A 20000-nucleotide genomic window follows, 5' to 3' on the forward strand; every position below is an offset into this window, starting at 1 on the left:
GTCCATTTGCGTGGGAAGCGAGTGCTCTACCAACTGAGCTATCGTGATTCCCTCTTTAGAATAAGCCGAGAATTATTGTCTACGCTACACCGCCCAATATGAATGACTACCTACTCACTTCCTTCTTATTCTTTATTTGGGTTGGGGCGGGGGGGGGGGGGGGGGTATCCATTTTATTAGCTTCGTTATGCGATATAAAAGTGGTGGATTTCTATTGATGCTATGCGTTTAGGTAACATACTCACATCATCCCTCAGCCGGACATAACGTCGTACTCCCAACACACAAAACTATTGTGTGTAATCATAAACGTTTATAGTCTGGTTGATATTATAATGTATTGAGAACTAATCATTAACTCACTCAACCCCAACACCGACTATATCCGTAGTATACCGTAGCCATCGTTATATTATAGTCTGATACTGAAATCCAAAAGGACTGGCAGTATGACGTCATTATTTGGTTTTTGCACCGCCTTGTGAGTTGTCGTTAATAGAGCTCAAGGAAACAACTCATTTCATTAGTTGAACTATTGAATACAACTCACGATTGTTTTCTTTTGTGGCAAAAGACTGGCATTTTGACGTCATTTTTGGTCAGTGTCAGGTTATAACTTTACGATGTCCACGTGCGTAGTATACCCGGCGATACTTTTACCCCATGCCAATTTATTACATTTTTCTGAGACAAATTATAGGCGCAGAATCAAACCTAAGGTTCTTATTTTTTTACATGATAATGGTAGTTGAATAAAACTATATCCTTTACATGCTCATTTTTAATACATTTTTTTCCAAATTTGAAGAGTATCAAAAAATCTCTAGGATTGAGTGAGTTAACTGAAATAGCTGTCTAGAATCAATATCAAAGAAGACAGTGACCTCAACTTCGTTCCTTCTACATCATTATGCTGGAATCAACGTGTACTTACTAAGTGGGGTCCTACTTTGACCTCCTGTGGTGACCAGGAGGTCACTCGCTGTGTCTTCTATTCCTTGACATCTGTTTTCCGAGTTGCTTTATTATTTGTATTGAAATCAATTGGTTTTCAGTTCAGTGACCCTCGATCGCCAGCGGCTGTCGTCGTATGAACTAAATCCAAATCTTATATTATTTAGCTTAGAAACAATTCTGGCTTAAAACTGATTTCTTCTTCTTCTTCTTCTTCTTCTTCTTCTTCTTCTTCTTCTTCTTCTTCTTCTTCTTATTATTATTATTATTATTATTATTATTATTATTATTATTATTATTATTATTTTATTATTATTATTATTATTATTATTATTATTATTATTACTATTATGTTGAGGTCGACGTGTACTTATTTGCAGGTCAGTTAACCCAAATTGTTATAGGCCCATTGTTGTCATGGAAATACTCTCAAACCAAAGCAAATTGTTTTCCATAACAACAACGTCAAATCGAGCCTGTAATGTGTTTGGTGATCGGACTGTTAATATGCGCACGTGGGTCGAGTTGAATGGGATAACAAGTCGATATTAGTGGAAACTTTCATGATTCCAGTTTTCAAGTTTGATCTGTGTTATGTGGGGGGGGGGGTGATTTTTTTTAAATAATGAATACAATAATAATATTCCCTTTATTCATCCCATAGGGGAAATTTGTCTCTAGGGTCTATTCCAAGGGAAGGCTGGAATAACTCAGGGGTCAGTCGCAGTGCAGAGACGCAAATTGAGCTAGGGCGAGGTGACTTGCTCAAGGCCACACCGCGTGGCGGCGGGTGATCGAAATCAGTACCTTTCGGGTACGAAGCAAAGACCGTACACCGCTGAGCCATGCTGCTCCTTACACATAATAATGATTATGATAAATAATGAATTTATATAGCGCCTAAACATCCACGTTAATCGTGCTCTGCGGTGCTTTACATTTAAAATAAAAATGTTTTTTAAAAACATAAAAATTTATAATCACGACACTACATAATAAGCATGAATACAGAAACAAAATCTAAGCAACATGTATTTCACAAAAAAATAAGCCTCACGGAACAACTCAGTCTTCAGACATTTCCTGAAAGATGATACATTTTCACAGGACTTTGTCCGAGGACGGAGCGCGTTCCATAGGCGTGGAGCTATGGATGAAAAGGCTTTTTTTATATACCAAAAGTGGATTTTGAGGTGGTGACCTTCTGAAGTTGGGACTGGGATGATCTTAAATTTCGAGTGGGTTCATATTTGAAATCAGTTCTTGCAAACTCGCCAGGTGCCAATCCATCCAGACATCTAAAAACATCGCACAATAATAATACATGGGAAATGTAGGACATCGCTTACTGTTGGTACTACAACGTTTGATACCACGTGACTTCAAAGTCGATTAGAACAATAAAACAGATGATACAATTAATACTGTCTAATTCGATCGTCTGGCGCTGATATGACATAAATGTGTTGCAAGCGCAGTAAAACCCTTAAAAACAAACAAAACAATTCGAGCGTTTACGAAAAACGATTTTTTAATAAAAACGGAGGATTTCCCATACTATAATTAAACAGAAATTAGTAAATAGCCTTTTAAAGTGTCGGACAAGTGTGAATAATTTATTGACAAATGGAAAAACATCGCCGCCATATTGATGAGTTTTTGTTTGAGACAAATGACCTTTTGACATCGTATCATTTACAAATGTCTCATTTATCACCATTTTATAAAAAAAAACCATTAACAATTCCTTGTTTTCTGTTGATTTCATTCCCAGAGTTGCGTTTTCAACCCGGAAATTATGTCACCAAGTCACGTGGATATAATGACGTCGCAGAGCCCCGTGATGGTCGCCATGACAACAGAGAAAACATCTGCAGGAAACGGAACGTCAAATGAGACGGGTTACTTCTCACGAGATGAGACGCTGGCTAAATTTGAAATTGCTGTTTTGGTGAGTTGGATCTGCTTTTTTTTTTTTTAATACAAAAAAAAAAAATTAAAAAAACAAAACAAAAAAAGGAATAATCCTTTTTTTGAAACGCAGTATTGCCTTGCATTAACATCAATATTACACAGTATTAGTTTTATTTTTTTATTCTATTTTGTTGAATGTCAATTTCATTTTGTAAACATTGCATAGATAGTTAATGTGTGCGACTGTTGTGTGTGTCTGTTTGGCTAGGGATGAGTATGTTTATGGTTTGATAGGTATATTGTAAAGTGCTTTGAGGCTTCAGCATTTAGCGCTATAGAATAACACTTTATTATTATTATGGGGTCTAGTGGTATGACTCTCGCCTTCAGATCGAAAAGTCCTGGGTTCGAGTCACGCTCTGGGCGGCGGCGCATGGTTGAGTCTTTGGAGAAGGCTCTTTACTCACATTCTTTCACCGTACTCGGGTTTAAAATGAGTATCTGGCCATAAACAGCGTTGTCTCAGTCGGGAAAACTAATGTAATAAGCGTACATGTCAAGTGTTGCTGTTGGCTAGGGACCCCTTGTAAAGCGCTGTGAGCACATTTAGTGGATATTGATCTATATAGATGTTTCAATTTTTCAATTTTTAAAAATACGAATAGCACTTATTTTCATATTTTGACTCTAAATGTATTCTATACAATTTTTTGTGTCTATCTAAATACCCTGACATAAAACTATTTAGATGCGACGTGTACTTATTTGCAGGTCTGATAACCCAAATTGTCAGGGTCTCATTGTTGTATTGGAAGAAAATTTCAAAGCAACGTAAAATATTGTCCATTACAACAATGTTAAATCAAGTCAATATTGGCGTCCGGCTATCGGGCCTGCTAATATGAGTGCGTCGTCTTGGGGCGTTGGGTAAAATAATCTGGAAGTCCATTATAAGACGTGCATACATTTGCAGGTCAGATAACCGAACTTGATTTTGAGGTTGATTAAACATTGGTGTGATGGAGAATATTATTTGTTGGTTTGAGAGTATTTCCATTACAACAATGGGCCCATGATAATTTGGGCTACCAGACCTGTAAAAAAGAACACGTCGCCCGATATAGCAATTCTAGAATTTTGTTACTATCCTATTTTCTTTCTTTTAACTGGCGCTGAAATTATCTTAATGTGTTGCAAGCGCCGTAAAACTCTTTAAAACAAAACAAGCATGTACTTATTTTCAGGTTTGATAACCTAAATTCTTGAGGGCTTATAAAATATTGACCAATAAAACAACGTTAAATAAGGCCCATAATTGTGTTCGGTTATCAGACCTGCTAATACGTGCACGTTGATCTTAATTATATTAGTGAGGACAATTTAATCTATGGTCAAAACTGTGGAATTTGGATTTTATTTGGGGTGTGGAGGATTGTTGGTAGTTTGTTTTTGTTTTTTGTTATTTGTTTGAATTGGGGGGGGGGGGGGGGGGGGTTGGTTGGCTCTTTAGTTTTTGTTGTTATTCGGGGGGGGGGGGGGGGGGGGGGAGACTCAGTGAAGAGAATGAATGTAGATTCCTGAGGAAGAAGAAGAAGGATGAGGAGGAGGAAGAAGAAGAAGTAGAAGAGATAGCCAGGAAGAGTTTGGTGGTGGGGGGGGGGGGGGGAGGAGAGAGAGAGAGGAGAGAGAGAGAGAGAGAGAGAGAGAAGAGAGAAGGAGAGAGAGAGAGAGAGAGGGAAACGAACCTGTTTAAGATGGATTAGTGGGTTCATCTGCGTGTGAGTTGACGCATACAAAGAGCATGCCGTGTCTAATTGTCTCCCCTGTCACAGCAACATTGGGGGATACAAGACATGACTGCTGGATGGCTGTACTCTCTATAGAACACGTATTGAACATTTGGGACAGAAAACGTCCTTCAAGTATCCATTGAATGAAATGACCTTTATTTTGCCAAAAGAAAACTCCCAAACCTGGGACTTCGCGAAGTCGGTAGTGTACTCTATTAAACGCCTTTTTAAATTTTGGCGATAAATTCTTAACTTCATGTTGTATGAAATTCCTGCTCATTTTGTTATGTCAGAGTAAAATAAGTAAGAAAATAGGAATAAGGAATAAGGAAGTTTAAGGGGCTGTGGGAGGGGGAGGGGGGGGGAGTGGGGTGGGGGGGGGGGTTTAAATTCAAGAGATCGAGATCAATCTTGAATGAAGTCAAGATTTTTTTCTTCTGAAATGTCGATCGATTGAAAGGACCCACATCATGGCCAAAACTCTCAAACCTGAGACCTTACCAGATCGATATTGGAGGTCGAGTTTTTTGGGGTTTTTTTTTTTTTGTTTTTTTTTTGCCCATTGTCCAGTTTGTATCTTTATAGATACAACTGTTTACTGGTTTAAAGGAGTGGGGAGGGTGGGGGGGGGGGGGTCGGGGTGGGGGGACTGAAAGCGCATGACTTAAGCTTAAAAGTGACATTGAAACAAAAGGAACAATCGGATTTAATACCGCTTTGAGAATTTGATCACATTTATGACCGAATAATTCTGGTTATTTTTTTATTTTTTTTGGGGGATGTTGGCTGAAGAAGTGATTTGGGCCCGAAGCGTTCTGTCACAAAAAGTGTGTGTTCCATTGATCGTCATCGGGAGAGAAAACGAGTTAAGGAGTTTATAAACACACATAATATTGTTATTCTCCATCTTCCGTTTCTCTTTGGCCCGGGGAGGATTAGATCAATTATTTCTTTTAAAAAGAGACAACATATTTAGACAGGCATTATGAGATTAACTCCTTTCATGCGTGGTTCGGTTAAACTCTAACTCTAAATCTCAAGCTATGCGGGGTATGTGGAGTGATTTTGTTTACAAATTAGCCATGTCCATTGTATAGGGAATGAGATTAGCGGAAGAGTAGCGTCGCTTGATTGGACGTCACCCATAGTCTGTGACGTCACCGCTTCCGCGAGGACGAGAGTCGCATGCGCACAACCAACAAGACGTTCTCTCTCTAATAACTTTTCCGCAGGTGACGTCACAGACTATGAGTGACGTCCAATCAAGGGACGCTACTCTTCCACTAATCTCATTCCCTATACTTATTTATTGTTCTGATAATCCAACTTGTTTTGGACTCATTGTAATAACTGAAATACTCTCGAATCGACGTGCACTTATTTTGCAGGTCTGATAACCCAATTCATTATGGGCTCATTGTTGTAATGGAAATCCCCAAAAAAATGCCCGCGAAATATTGTCCATTACAATAATGTTAAACTAGGCCCATAATTGTGTTTATAATGTCAGACCTGCATATATGTATACGTCGTATCAAACCAACGCAAAATATCATCCATTACAACACTGTTAAATCAAGCCATAAAAATGTTCATATTGATGAATACCTATCTGTCATAGCCTGTATTTCCTCGCAAACATTTCGGTGTCTCAACTTGTGAAGTTAAACAAACATGTCTTAAAATTACAACAACAAAAAAGCAACAACAACACCAACAACAAAAACGTCTTGTTGTCAATACACTTCAACAGTCGTAACGTCACTTCCCTCGTAATGACGCATGGTAACTTAGCAACTGGTTCTAAACTATCGGAACAATGGCGGAAGCCCTTATGAAATATTTCTCCGACGAGCATAAAAGCGTATCCAGAGGGGAAAAAAACATTATATATCTGATCATGTTTCGACTTGTACACATTCTGATCACAAGACATATGAAACGTTCTAGCCAGTATGAAGAATAAAAAGTACCCATTTTCTTTGTTTAGAACCACGATGGCCGCCGTTGCTGGGCGACGTGACATCAGACTATTGAATCCAATGGACAGCAAAGCAGATGGGGCTGTCACGTGGATCATCACGTGAGATCTCGTTCTCCACCAAAGCTCATTCGTCATCCCAGCCGGAGTTCAAGCGACATCTGAAATCTAAAAATAACTCCACTGAAATTGGATTCAATAGTCTGAGCAACGGCGGCCATCTTAGTTCTAAACCAAAAAAAAAATCATTACTTTATATTCTTCATGCTGGCTAGAACTTTTCATATGTCTTGTGATCAGAATGTGTAAAAGTCAAAACATGATCAAATTTATGTTTTTTTCCTTCTGGATACGCCTTTATGCGCGCCGGAGAAATATTTCATACGGGCGTCCGCCATTGTTCTGATAGTTTAGAGCCAGTGTTGCTAAGTTACCATGTGTCATTAGGAAGGAAGTGACGTTACGACTGTTGAATCCTATTGACGATTTGAAATGACAAAACAGATTTTAAAAAAATTTTAATCTCATTTTGGCTGCAAATGCTTACTTCAAAATAAGACTTGACTTGAGCTTTTTTATATCTACTGAACGTGCTCAAAGCGATTTACAAAGGGTCCTTGACGAACAGCAACACGTAACATGTAGAACAAGACATGATGCCTGTTAGGCGATACTACAATTTTTTCCGACAGAGACAACGGCCAGGTATTCATTTTTCTCCAGAGCACGATGGGAGAATGTGAGTAAAGTGCCTTTTCCATGGACTCAACTATGTTTACAGCATTTTGTATCACTTTAATATAATATCACGATATGAACTCAAAGATTTTCTGGCCAAAATTTTAAAAATCCATGAAATTTGCTGCTTTACAATAACAAAATAATCTATTCTTTTTACATTTTGGCCATAAAACGTGACTTTTGTATCGGCAGCTATAGATAGATACTAGATTTAATTGGATCCCTACTTCTTCTTCTTCTAGGTTCCATGCCTGGTCCAGGCTTCGGATACTGCATGAATTATCTCTCTCCATTCCTCCCTGTCTCTTGCTTTTTCAAACAGCTCTTGGATTGTTAGGTTGGTGAAGCCCTTCAGTTGGTCTATGAGTGTTTTTCTTTGTCTCCCCCGGGCGCGTTTACCAGGTATTTTTCCACAACTTGCCAGGTATTCATTCTTATCTTTCCTTACTATGTGTCCGAAAAAGGATAGTTGTCGATCCGCTATTAAGGGCATTAGTTTCCTTTGTTGGTATGTTTGTTTTAGCACTTCTTCGTTCGTTTTGTGTGCAGTATACGATATTCTCTGCATCCTTCTCAAGCACCACATTTCAAAAGCTTCAATGTTCTTTTGTGTTTCTGCATTTGTAGTCCAGCTTTCGCATCCGTATAACAAGATTGGCCACACGTAGCACTTCAAGACTCGGAATCTAATCCCGAACGACATCTGTTTGTTTTTCAAAATGTTTCCCAGGTCCATGAAGGCCTGTTTGGCTTGAGTTATTCTTGCTCGTATGTCTCGGTTACATCTTCCATCTGTTGTCACTATTGAACCTAGGTATTTAAAACTTTCTACGTTGGTAAGTTGCTCGCCGTGAATCGTTATATTGCAGGTGTTGTTGTTTTCGGGTTTTTCTGTATTACCATGCATTCCGTTTTGGTGATATTCACTTCCATTCCCTTGGCTTCACTATCTACTACCACTTTGTCAACAATCTTTTGAAGTTGGATTTCTGATGTTGCAATGAGTACCGTATCGTCTGCGTATCTTATATTATTTATGTTGTGACCTCCTACTTTTATTCCCTCTATATTAGTTATGCCCCTCATGATTGTTTCTTGGTATAGATTAAACAGATCTGGTGAGGCAACACACGCTTGACGGACTCCTTTCTTAATAGGAATGGAATTTCCTGTAGAGTTTCCGATTTTGATAGATGCCTGCTGGGTGTAGTATAATGTTTGCATGAGTCTGAGGTCTTTCTCATCAGCGCCAATGGAGTGCAGTTGTTTTAGTATTTCTTCGTGGCGTACTCTATCAAAAGCTTTTTTGTAGTCGACAAAACAGAGGTATAGTGGGGTCTGAACCTGTATAGCTCTTTCACTTAAAACACGGAGGAGGTATATTGCGTTCCTTGTCCCTCTGTCAGGTTGGAATCCATATTGTTTTTCTGCGATTTCGGGGTTAATCTTATTCCTTAGCCTGTTGATAATTATACGCAACAGTATTTTGTTGATGTGGCTTATTAAACTTATAGTTCTAAAATTTTCGCATCTGACTGCACCTGCTTTCTTTGGTATTGCTATGAAAATAGAGTTACAGAGATCTTCTGGAATTTTCCCAGTGGTGTATATATTGTTGAATAATATGTGAAGTTCATCAATTGCTAGATCTCCTAGGCTTTTTAATACCTCTACAGATATTTCATCAGGGCCTGTTGCTTTACCATCCCTCATTCGTTCCATGGCATGTTCAATTTCACTTTTGGTGATGTTTGGTCCGCTTAATGGTTCTTTGAATTTCAGTGGTGGTTCATTTCTATTTGGATCATTGTACAGTTCGCCTATGTATTCTACCCATCGGCTTTCTATATGTTGTTCTTCAAATAGCAGTTCCCCTTGTTTGTTTTGGATACAACTTCCTGCTGCTTTGCTTTTCCTTTTCCCTGATAGTTCTTTTATTCTTTGGTGAGCTTGTTGGGGGTTGGGTTTGTATTCTCTTTCGATTTCGCAGCATTTCCAGTCTAGATAGTTCTCGTGTGCCTCGATGCATTTGGATTTAATGTGGTTGTTCAATGTTTGGTATTCTGCAGACCCTCTGTTGCATTTTCGTCTTTCTTCAAATAGGTTTAGAATTTCATTTGTCATCCATTCCTTTTTGCTGTTTATTTGAGCTATTGGTAAATGCTTTTCTGCAGTTGCTTTGACACACTTTTGGAATATATCAAATTGTTTTTCACATTTTTCGTTATCAGGTTCACTTTGGCTTTGTATCATGTGTGCATTTTCAAATTCTTCTCTCATTTTTGTTTGTATGCCATTGTCTTTGCATAACCTGTAATCCCTCTTTATTCTACCAGCTGTTCTCTGAATAGCTTTAAACTTTATCCTTACTGTACAAACAACTGGGACATGGTCACTGTCTACATCGGCGCCTGGGTAGGTTTTGCAAATTAATATGCCACTTCTGAATCTTGATGATACTGCTATAAAGTCTATCTGGTTCCTTGCTCTGTCCCTTGGTGATTGCCGTGTCCAGGTACTTCTTGGGTGTTGTTGAAACCAGGTGTTTGAAATCATTAATTTATTTGTTCTACACCAATCTGCCCAGATGTTTCCTCGTTCATTTCTGTCTCCGAGTCCATGTGGTCCGATTATGTCACCATATCTGCCTCTGCCAATCTTAGCATTTAGGTCCCCCATTACCATAAGGACTTCTTGTGATTTACACATTCGTTTTGCTTTGTCTAGTGAATGGTAAAACTCTGTCATATCTGCATCTGTCGCCTCTTCTGTTGGTGCATAAACTTGAATAATATTGGTGTCAACTACAGGTCCTCTTAGCTTAACCAGCAAAACTCTGTCTGAGATCCCTACATATACACACAAAAGGTCTTCCCGAGTTTTCTTCCTCTTTAGAACTTATTCGATTTTTGTATAGGAATTGTTTGGCTATGTGGTCTGACCAACAGCAACACGTAAGTAACGTGTGCATGGAGACTGTTAGGCGATACCATTTTTTTTTCCGACAGATAAAACGCTGCTAACGTACAGGTATTCATTTTACACCTGAGTTCGGTGAGATAATTTGAATAATGAGCATTTTCCAAGCACTAAACTATGTGCCGAGCGAGAGAACAAGGCTCGAACCTTCCAAAAGCGAGTGTCATACCACTAGACCACATATCCGCCTGTTGTTGTTTGTTTTTTTTTAACTTTTTTTTTGTGTGTGTTTTGTTTTTGTTTTTAATGTTGCTGGGATTGTTTCATATCCAGATGTAAAGAGATCAAATATCAAAAAAATTTAAAAATTAAAAATATATAAATGAAGGATAAATAATATCAAAATTCCCGTTCTTCATCTCATACTGGAAATTTATCTTTAAGGTCTGTTCCAAGGTAAGACAGGAATGGCCCAGGCGTAGAATCAGTGCAGGGCCTCAAACTGAACTAGGACGAGGTTACTTGCTCAAGCCACACAGCACAGTGTGTATTCGAACTAGGTACCTTTCGGGATACAAAGCAAAGACCGTACAGCTGAACCACGCAGGCCCATTAAGTGGAACGTTTTCTAGGTAAAATGAAAAAAAAGGCTTTTGATCGTCGTACGTCTGACAGTTTGTAAATAAATGAGAGGATTGCCTTCAGGACACGTCTCGGCAGGGAGAATAAACGACAATGCAATTTGATGGCACATGTTAAACTTTACAAAGTTAGACAAACTTTGTTTTGTTTTTTACAAAGGCTTTTGTGCGGCTATGTGGTCTTGTGGTATGACACTCGCATTCAGATCGGAAGATTGTTTGACTGTGTTTAACTTTCTAAAAGGAGATTCTTTTAATCTATTTTCCTTTTTTTATTTCTTTGTTGGTTTGTTCGATAGTTTTGTTGTTGTTGTTGTGGTTGTTGTTGTTGTTGTTGTTGTTGTTGTCGTCGTCGTTGTTGTTTGTTGTTGTTGTTGTTGTTGTCGTTGTTGTTGTTGTTGTTGTTATTGTTGTTGTTTGTTTTGATTTGGGTTTTTTTTTTGGGGGGGGTGTGTTTCTTTTTTGTTTGTTTTTGTTTGTTTTTGTTTTTTTGTTTTTTGTTTTTTTTTTTGTTTTTTTTTTTGTTTTTTTGTTTTTTTTGTATTGTACTTTTATAAAGATCCCCAATTTTCATTCATCTTTTATATTCTCTATTGCTTGGTTACGGTTATTTGATTGATTAATATTTTCGTTAATCTTTGTAAGTTTGTTTGTTTTTTTTTGGTTTTTTTTTGTTTTGTTTTTTTCTTTTTTTTTTTTTTTTTTTTTTTGGGGGGGGGGGGGGGCGGTTGCTTTTTTTACGAAGGGTTTGCAGCCGGGACACTCATTGCTTCTTGATGTGTTCTTATTCATTGTATGAAATGCCAGGCGAAGCAAGAAAGAAAAATATCCTTATTAACGTAAAATGATGATTTAATCCATTCCTGCCTGTGAGAATGAAATCAGCAGACACCCTTTCATCCTCTCCGTCCCGTCAATACAACCAGTCAGGGACATCATCAAAAATCAAAAAATATTTATTTTTGGTTGTTTGTCCTTGTTGATATTATTGGCTCTCACGTGACGTCACAAATACGAGAACCCCTTCCTCATCCCCTCCCCCTTACCCTCATCCTAATCCCTCACCCCCCACCCCTTATCTCCCTCCCCTCTCATCCCCCTCCCCCACCCCCGATCTCCCTTTCCCCTCAACCCCCCCCCCCCCCTTCTCTCTCTCTCTCTCTCTCTCTCTCTCTCTCTCTCTCTCTCTCTCTCTCTCTCTCTCTCTCTCTCTCTCTCTCATCCCCCTTCCTCCCTCATCCCCCACCCCTGCCTTAACTCCCCAGGCAATGAGAAATCACCCATCTGTTGTCAATAATAGAATAACTTATAATAATTGAAGTCTTACATCGTCTCACACAGAATGTCCACAAAGCACCAGTACATAGACGCGTCCTCTATTCTTCTCTTATTTATTCATTCATCCAAACTAGGGGTTGAGTAGAGCTGGCTAGATGATACGTTTCTTCACTGAAGGAGAGATCAAGTGTTGTGACAATACAATTCAATTCAATCCCAATAGAATAACAACCTCGTTGTGAGAAGGAGTTGGTGGCATTGCAGTTGCACTGTGACTCGGAAGGTCCCGGGTCCGAGCCCCTCTTCAGGCACTTTCGTTTTCTTTTCCTTGTGCAAGACTATTGATCCGCAATTTATAATCACTGCGGACAACATGGGTGGTTCCTGTTGACATCAGACATCTTGTTTGATGTATCATCTATATTCCTTCATGGAATGCCTCGACGATATCTCGCTATGCTGATTGGAAGGGCATAAGTTGTTTTTTATGTATTGAAATTATGTCATGGACAAAACTGAATATAAAAGCTTCTAAAAATAGTAACATAGCAAACACCGAATCTGGCAACATCAAATGGTCGATCATCATGCCCTAGCAGATTTTATAAATAACCATCTGAGCCAATGGGCGATTCATTTACCCTCATCTTAAAAAGGTTTACAAGTTATATACCAATGTATATATATATATATATATATATATATATATATATATATATATATATATATATTATATATTTATGAGTGTTGGTGGGTACTTGTAGGTACGAAAGTGCTCGATAATGGTGGTTAGAGCTAATATATAAATGTAAATTTTCACTCACATTATTCTTGCCAAGACGATTCGTTTCAGTGTTCCCACCTCATCAGTCGGCATAATCCATTTGTAAGAAAATTTTCTTACAAATGGATTATGCCGACTGATGAGGTGGGAACACTGAAACGAATCGTCTTGGCAAGAATAATGTGAGTGAAAATTTACATTTATATATATATATATATATATATATATATATATATATATATATATATATATATATATCATTACATATATAATATATATATATATTATATTTATTTTTACTCGCTACATTTTACATCACATTCGTGTCAAGCTATTTGTGATATTCACTGTGTGATATTTTAACAGATTACTTATTGTGTAAACAAATCCATTCAGAATTAACGAAAGGTCACGTGGTTTGTCTTACAGTTAGATATTAGAGAGGTTCAGCAAATCCATGACTTATCAATACGCTTTAACAGTCGTGACGTCACTTCCCTCGTAATGACACATGGTAACTTAGTAACTGGCTCTAAACTATCGGAAGAATGGCGGACGCCCTTATAAAATATTTCTCCGAAGAGCATAAAAGCGTATCCAGAGGAAAAAAAAAACATTATAAATCCGATCATGTTTTGACTTTTACACATTCTGATCACAATGCATATGGCGAATAAAAAGTACCGATTTTCTTTGTTTAGAACCACGATGGCCGCCGTTGCTGGTCAACGTGACATCATACTATTGAATCCAATTATCAATTATAACCTATCTATCACATGATCGCTTATTATAGAAAAAGGGAATTCCCTATTAGTGACGAGTGCAAAACAGATGATGTTGTTGTCATAATATTTTTGTCGGAATGTTTGTGTCCGATTCGCACCCTATTTGTGATACAGTTGGCTTTAAAAGTGTGAGTATAATTTAGAATTATTGATTTGTGTCGATTTTTTTCCATCACAAAGCTATGTATGTCATGCATTATGTATGGATTTCTTTAAGGTCCAGTAAAATCATCCAATTGTCCAGTGCTAGTCTAGTACACTTCGGTCAAAGATTCATTGACTTGGGTGTCCGTTAGCACAGAGGTCAGGTGCGCCCCTCAAGAAAGTAACGAACCAATTTTCCCAACTAACGTCTGCATCAGATTATTTTCAGTGATATTTATAGAGAGGACGACATGGTTTTGTCAATAAAAATATTAAATATTGAGGGGAAAGTCGTCTGAATTATTTTGATTGAAATTTTATAGAAACAAACAAACAGACAGAACAAAGTCAGTTGGAGTGATATCAATTTTAACATCTGCGATATTTCCCCGATTCGATTACACAACAATTTGAATGAATTGTTAACCATTATTTTTTATCCTTCAATCGTCGCTCCTAACGCGAAAGTCACATTGATCAAAATGCTACATAGTAGGGGGAATTAGGCTAAAACCGTGCAAATTCTGGTTGAAAGCATGAAAATTTGCATACAGGTTGCTAAGACCCATAGAAAAAACATCTGATATAGAACCACTCTGGCAATCAATCATAACGTATCGGTTTAAGGCCTTAGATTTTACCTATTACAGCTATATTAAACAAGGGAATAACTGCGTAAAAATATATATTTTCTTCATATTCATTGTATTAGGGAAAATCGGGCTAAAACCGTGCACATTGGGGTTGAAATCCTGAAAATTAGCATATAGGTAGCTATGACCCGTATTAATAACACCTGATATAGAACCACTCTGGCAGTTTATCAGAACAGTGCGTTTTTAGCACTTTTATTTTTTCCTATATAGCATTACTTATCCGAGGAAATAACAACGACAATACAATGGCGTTCTAAAACTTTAAATACACCGGTAACCATTTACGGTAGCTAACTGATGGTTATTTCGTGTTGTAACTAGTAGATAAAAGCGGGAGAGGGGGGGAGGATAGGGAGTGAGCGGGATAGACGGAGAGAGAGAGAGAGAGAGAGAGAGAGAGAGAGAGAGAGAGAATTTTACTCATTATGGTACTAACCTAACTAGTAGCTAAAATAGGGAGAGGGGGAGAGAGGGGGAGAGGGGGGAGAGGGAGTGAGCGGGAGAGAGAGAGAGAGAGAGAGAGAGAGAGAGAGAGAGAGAGAGAATTTTACTCATTACTGTACTAACCTAACTAATAGCTAAAATAGGGAGAGGGGGGGAGTGAGGGGGAGAGGGGGAGAGGGAGTGAGCGGGAGAGAGAGAGAGAGAGAGAGAGAGAGAGAGGGAGAGAGAGAGGGAGGAGAGAGAGAGAGAATTTTACTCTTTACTGTACTGACCTCACCCCCCCCCCCCCCACACACACACACACCCCGGATCTACACAAGTCCGTGCAAGGCAAACCGGGCCTTAAACACTTGCATCGGATGCCGATACATTCTCTCTTACATGAACATTGGATGAGTTTTTGGGACACTTTTGACGATTCTGGAAATATGCTCCACAGTGGTTCATGTCGATCGTCACATTTGTTGCAGGGTTCTCTTCTATAAAAGATATAATGTTAGCAAAAGCTCGACTTCTTTCAAGAACTGTGACATCATGATTTTCATCAACAGTACATCTTTTAAAGCTTGTTTTTTTTTAAGTATCGTGCATGACAAATGTTATGGTATAGGGCGGTAGTGTGCCTCCTGAGCGACTAAATCTCCTCCGGCAATAAATGACAACATATCAGAATCTTTTATAGATAACGCTATTTCACGAATATTTTCTTCCATGTCTGTTGCTATTACAGAATGGAGTACTCCCGATTCCATGTTTTTACAAAAAAAGCACGTTTGTTTATTATAGCCAATCTCTAATTTTGAACGTTGTCTCATTATTCTCGTGGGTTGCGAAATATATTCATTCGGTGACTCTTCCAAGTCAAATGACGAAGTTTGGAATTCTTGGAGGGCAATTCTTTTAGATTTCTTTAATTCTAATCGCCTAATTTTGTTGGCATTAAATTTTACACGACAATACTTATGCCACTTAGCATCATTTTGTTTTAAGCTTTCAATAATCTCATTTCTTTATGATGAATTTAAAAAATAGATACATCCAACTTGTTTTCATCACAAACCAAAGAATTGAATTGTGTTAAATCTTCAAAAAGAGTTTCATAGCCTTGCCCTTTGTCATACATCCTCGACTTAGAGGGACATTATAAACGGTCTGTGTTATCTTGTTGGCATATCAAACACTTGTCCCAGTCTCTGGGAGCAGTTCTTTTTGCTATTGTATGTGTATCTGAAATCATGCAAAGGCATTCCTTTATTAGGCATATGCAATATTCTTTCATAACTCTCTCTCTCTCTCTTTCTTTAGTTCCTTCTGTTAAAGACCCATCATCAGCAGGCAAAATGTGTGCAGTGTCTTACATAAGGACACAACAGTACAAATAGAACATTTTCCCATTGTCCCTTTGAGGTAAATAACGGAAAGTAAATAACTTGCCACAATACAGCATCATAGTGGTTGATGATGATGATAATGATGATAATTATAGCAATGAAAGTGGTATGCTGACTCTTTACTGTCATCAAGTTTGACTGAAAAAGGTTTTAACTCACGTAAAATGATTATAGCAGTTTTTTTTTGGAAAGAAAAGAAAACAGGAGGAGGGGAGAAGGAGCACTGTCCTTTGTCAACACCGGTTATCGGCATTTATTGAGCTGTGTTCTGCTAGTCTGTTTTGTCTACCCCTCTGCTCGTCTGCCCATCTGCGTTTGAGAGCAATTGATTATACTTATTAAATCAGATGCAGAAAAAATCTCATATTGTGAAACAAGTGAAATTGAATAATATTTACGATTAAATAATTTGTATGGTTTGTGAATCGAAAGTAAAAGGAAAGGAAAACATCCGCTTCGACGCTAAAAATAGTCACCAATGGGAATCCAAAGGATATCATGTACAACCTTGAGTCGGCTTGCCCCGAATGTTTACACAATAAAAATGAAAGAAATAATTGTCGTCCATTTCAAAATTTTCTAATCTTAAAAACCTTGTATCTCAACTAATACTGATCTCTCAGAGTGGTTCTATATCATAAATTATAGGGTTTTTCATATTCTACAACATATGTAATTTTCATGCTTTCAACCCTGTTTGCACAATTCAAGGGGTTTTTGGACCTAATTCCCCCTACTAACAGCAAATTGACAAAACCACCGCCTAATGTAGGGGTGTAGCGGGCGCGCTTTCATAAAGATAGTTAAAATTATAACAGTATCTTCCTTTTAATCCGACTACTGTCGTCTGCTAATTATCGTCAATCGACCCTTCAAAGGGTTAGATGTTTTGCACACGTCACATGGTGTTTTCCGGTTTTAAATAATAAGCGATGATCACGTGACAGATAGGTTTTAATTGATAATGAATAAGTACTTGGATTTTCTGTATGGCTAGCACTATTCAGTATCTGATACTGAATAGTGGTTTTGCACTATTCAGTATCTGATACTGAATAGTGGTTTTGCACTATTCAGTATCTGATACTGAATAGTGGTTTTGTACTATTCAATATCTGACACTGAATAGTGGTTTTGTACTATTCAATATCTGACACTGAATAGTGGTTTTGTACTATTCAATATCTGACACTGAATAGCGGTTTTGTACTATTCAATATCTGACACTGAATAGTGGTTTTGCACTATAATACGGTGGGTTTTTTTCCGAAACCTGAAAAAGTTATGGGAAGAGGGCAGCTGTGGGAGTGAATATGGGACTCAGAGAAGTGTACACCAGTGGGGAGTGAACCTGGGACTGCGTTTCGGCGGGTTTCCAAATAAAAAGCAATTACTTTTTTACGAAACACGACGACACCTGGCAATATCCGACAAAGTTATGAGAGGTAGGCAGCAGCGTGTGTGTGTGTGTGTGTTGTGTGTGTGTGTGTGTGTCTAGGGGGGGGGGAGGAGAGGATGAACCTGAGATTCAGGGAAGTGTACACCAGTGGGGAAAGAACCTGGGACTCTGGGTTTTTTTAAAAAAGCAATAACAATATGGGGGGGGGGGATTACATTTTTACGAAACCCGACAATATGCGGCAAAGTTGTGGAAAGTAGGCAAAGCGTGGGGAGTGAACCTGGGACTCAATGAAGTGTACACCAGTGGGGAGTGAACCTGAGACTATGGTTTTCGGCGGGCTTCAGCTAGTTTCATATAAAAGCAATTAATTTTTTACGAAACCCGACGAAACCTGGCAATATCCGAGAAAGTTATGGGTAGTAGGCAACAGTGATGGGGAGTGAACCTGAGATTCGGGGAAGTGCACACTAGTGGGGAGTGAACCTGGGACTGGGTTTCGGCGGGTTTTGAAAAAAAAAGCAATTACTTTTTGTTTACAAAATGCACCAAATCCCAACAAAATGGGGCAAAGTTATGGAAAGTAGGCAACAACAAGATATGAAGTGAGTAGAAAAGTGCCAGAAGACAATAGAGAATAAAAAATTTTTTCCCGCGGCGGTGGTGGGGTTTGAACCTGCGACCTTATTGGTACGACAACTCCGCCTGGCAGGTGAGAGCGTGGCTCTACCGTGTGAGCTATCCACGAACACAAAAATATTCGTTTCAAACCCAAAGTCATTTCTAGATCCCTCTCTCACCCACTTCTTGAGATCGCCGATTCGTTCGCCACCATCGCGAAGTAATTTTGACCAGCAGTTAAGCTTAATAGCCAATATTCTCATCACAAACATATAACATAGAAACGATTGAGACATTGAGTATGCTCCGGTGTATGGGGTGAATTTTTAATTCAGAAAAGTGAGTGGAGCAGGCACTTATGTTGGTAACAACAAGATATGAAGTGAGTAGAAAAGTGCCAGAAGACAATAGAGAATAAAAAATTTTTTCCCGCGGCGGTGGTGGGGTTTGAACCTGCGACCTTATTGGTACGACAACTCCGCCTGGCAGGTGAGAGCGTGGCTCTACCGTGTGAGCTATCCACGAACACAAAAATATTCGTTTCAAACCCAAAGTCATTTCTAGATCCCTCTCTCACCCACTTCTTGAGATCGCCGATTCGTTCGCCACCATCGCGAAGTAATTTTGACCAGCAGTTAAGCTTAATAGCCAATATTCTCATCACAAACATATAACATAGAAACGATTGAGACATTGAGTATGCTCCGGTGTATGGGGTGAATTTTTAATTCAGAAAAGTGAGTGGAGCAGGCACTTATGTTGGTAACAACAAGATATGAAGTGAGTAGAAAAGTGCCAGAAGACAATAGAGAATAAAAAATTTTTTCCCGCGGCGGTGGTGGGGTTTGAACCTGCGACCTTATTGGTACGACAACTCCGCCTGGCAGGTGAGAGCGTGGCTCTACCGTGTGAGCTATCCACGAACACAAAAATATTCGTTTCAAACCCAAAGTCATTTCTAGATCCCCTCTCTCACCCACTTCTTGAGATCGCCGATTCGTTCGCCACCATCGCGAAGTAATTTTGACCAGCAGTTAAGCTTAATAGCCAATATTCTCATCACAAACATATAACATAGAAACGATTGAGACATTGAGTATGCTCCGGTGTATGGGGTGAATTTTTAATTCAGAAAAGTGAGTGGAGCAGGCACTTATGTTGGTAACAACAAGATATGAAGTGAGTAGAAAAGTGCCAGAAGACAATAGAGAATAAAAAATTTTTTCCCGCGGCGGTGGTGGGGAAAGTAGGCAAATAATGGGGAGTGAACCTGAGACTAAGGGAAGTGTACACCAGTAGGGAGTGAACTTGAGACTATGGTATTCGGCGAGTTTCACATAAAAGCATTTACTTTTTTACGAAACCCGGCAATATCCGACAACGTTATGGGAAGTAGGCAACAGTGGGGAGTGAACCTGGGACTCAGGGAAGTGTACACCAGTGGGGAGTAAACATGAGACTTTGGTTTTCGGCGGGTTTCAGGGAGTTTCACATAAAAGCAATTACTTTTTTACGAAACCAGGCAATATCCGACAAAGTTATGGGAAGTAGGCAA

The 20000-nt window shown here is 38.7% G+C and overlaps 1 protein-coding gene across 1 annotated transcript in view; it reads left to right on the forward strand.

The window, feature by feature from the left end:
- LOC144959291 (isotocin receptor-like) overlaps positions 1–20000 on the forward strand; it is a 154974-nt gene that overhangs the window by 93277 nt on the left and 41697 nt on the right. The window contains 1 exon segment of the mRNA XM_078891832.1: positions 2729–2905. Coding sequence (XP_078747958.1) covers positions 2753–2905 — 153 coding nt within the window. The 5' untranslated portion in view covers positions 2729–2752.

Source organism: Berghia stephanieae, chromosome 13 (assembly GCF_034508935.2).
Source record: "Berghia stephanieae isolate SIO BIC M18660-M18661 chromosome 13, UCSD_Bste_1.3, whole genome shotgun sequence".
Lineage (NCBI taxonomy): Eukaryota > Metazoa > Mollusca > Gastropoda > Nudibranchia > Aeolidiidae > Berghia > Berghia stephanieae.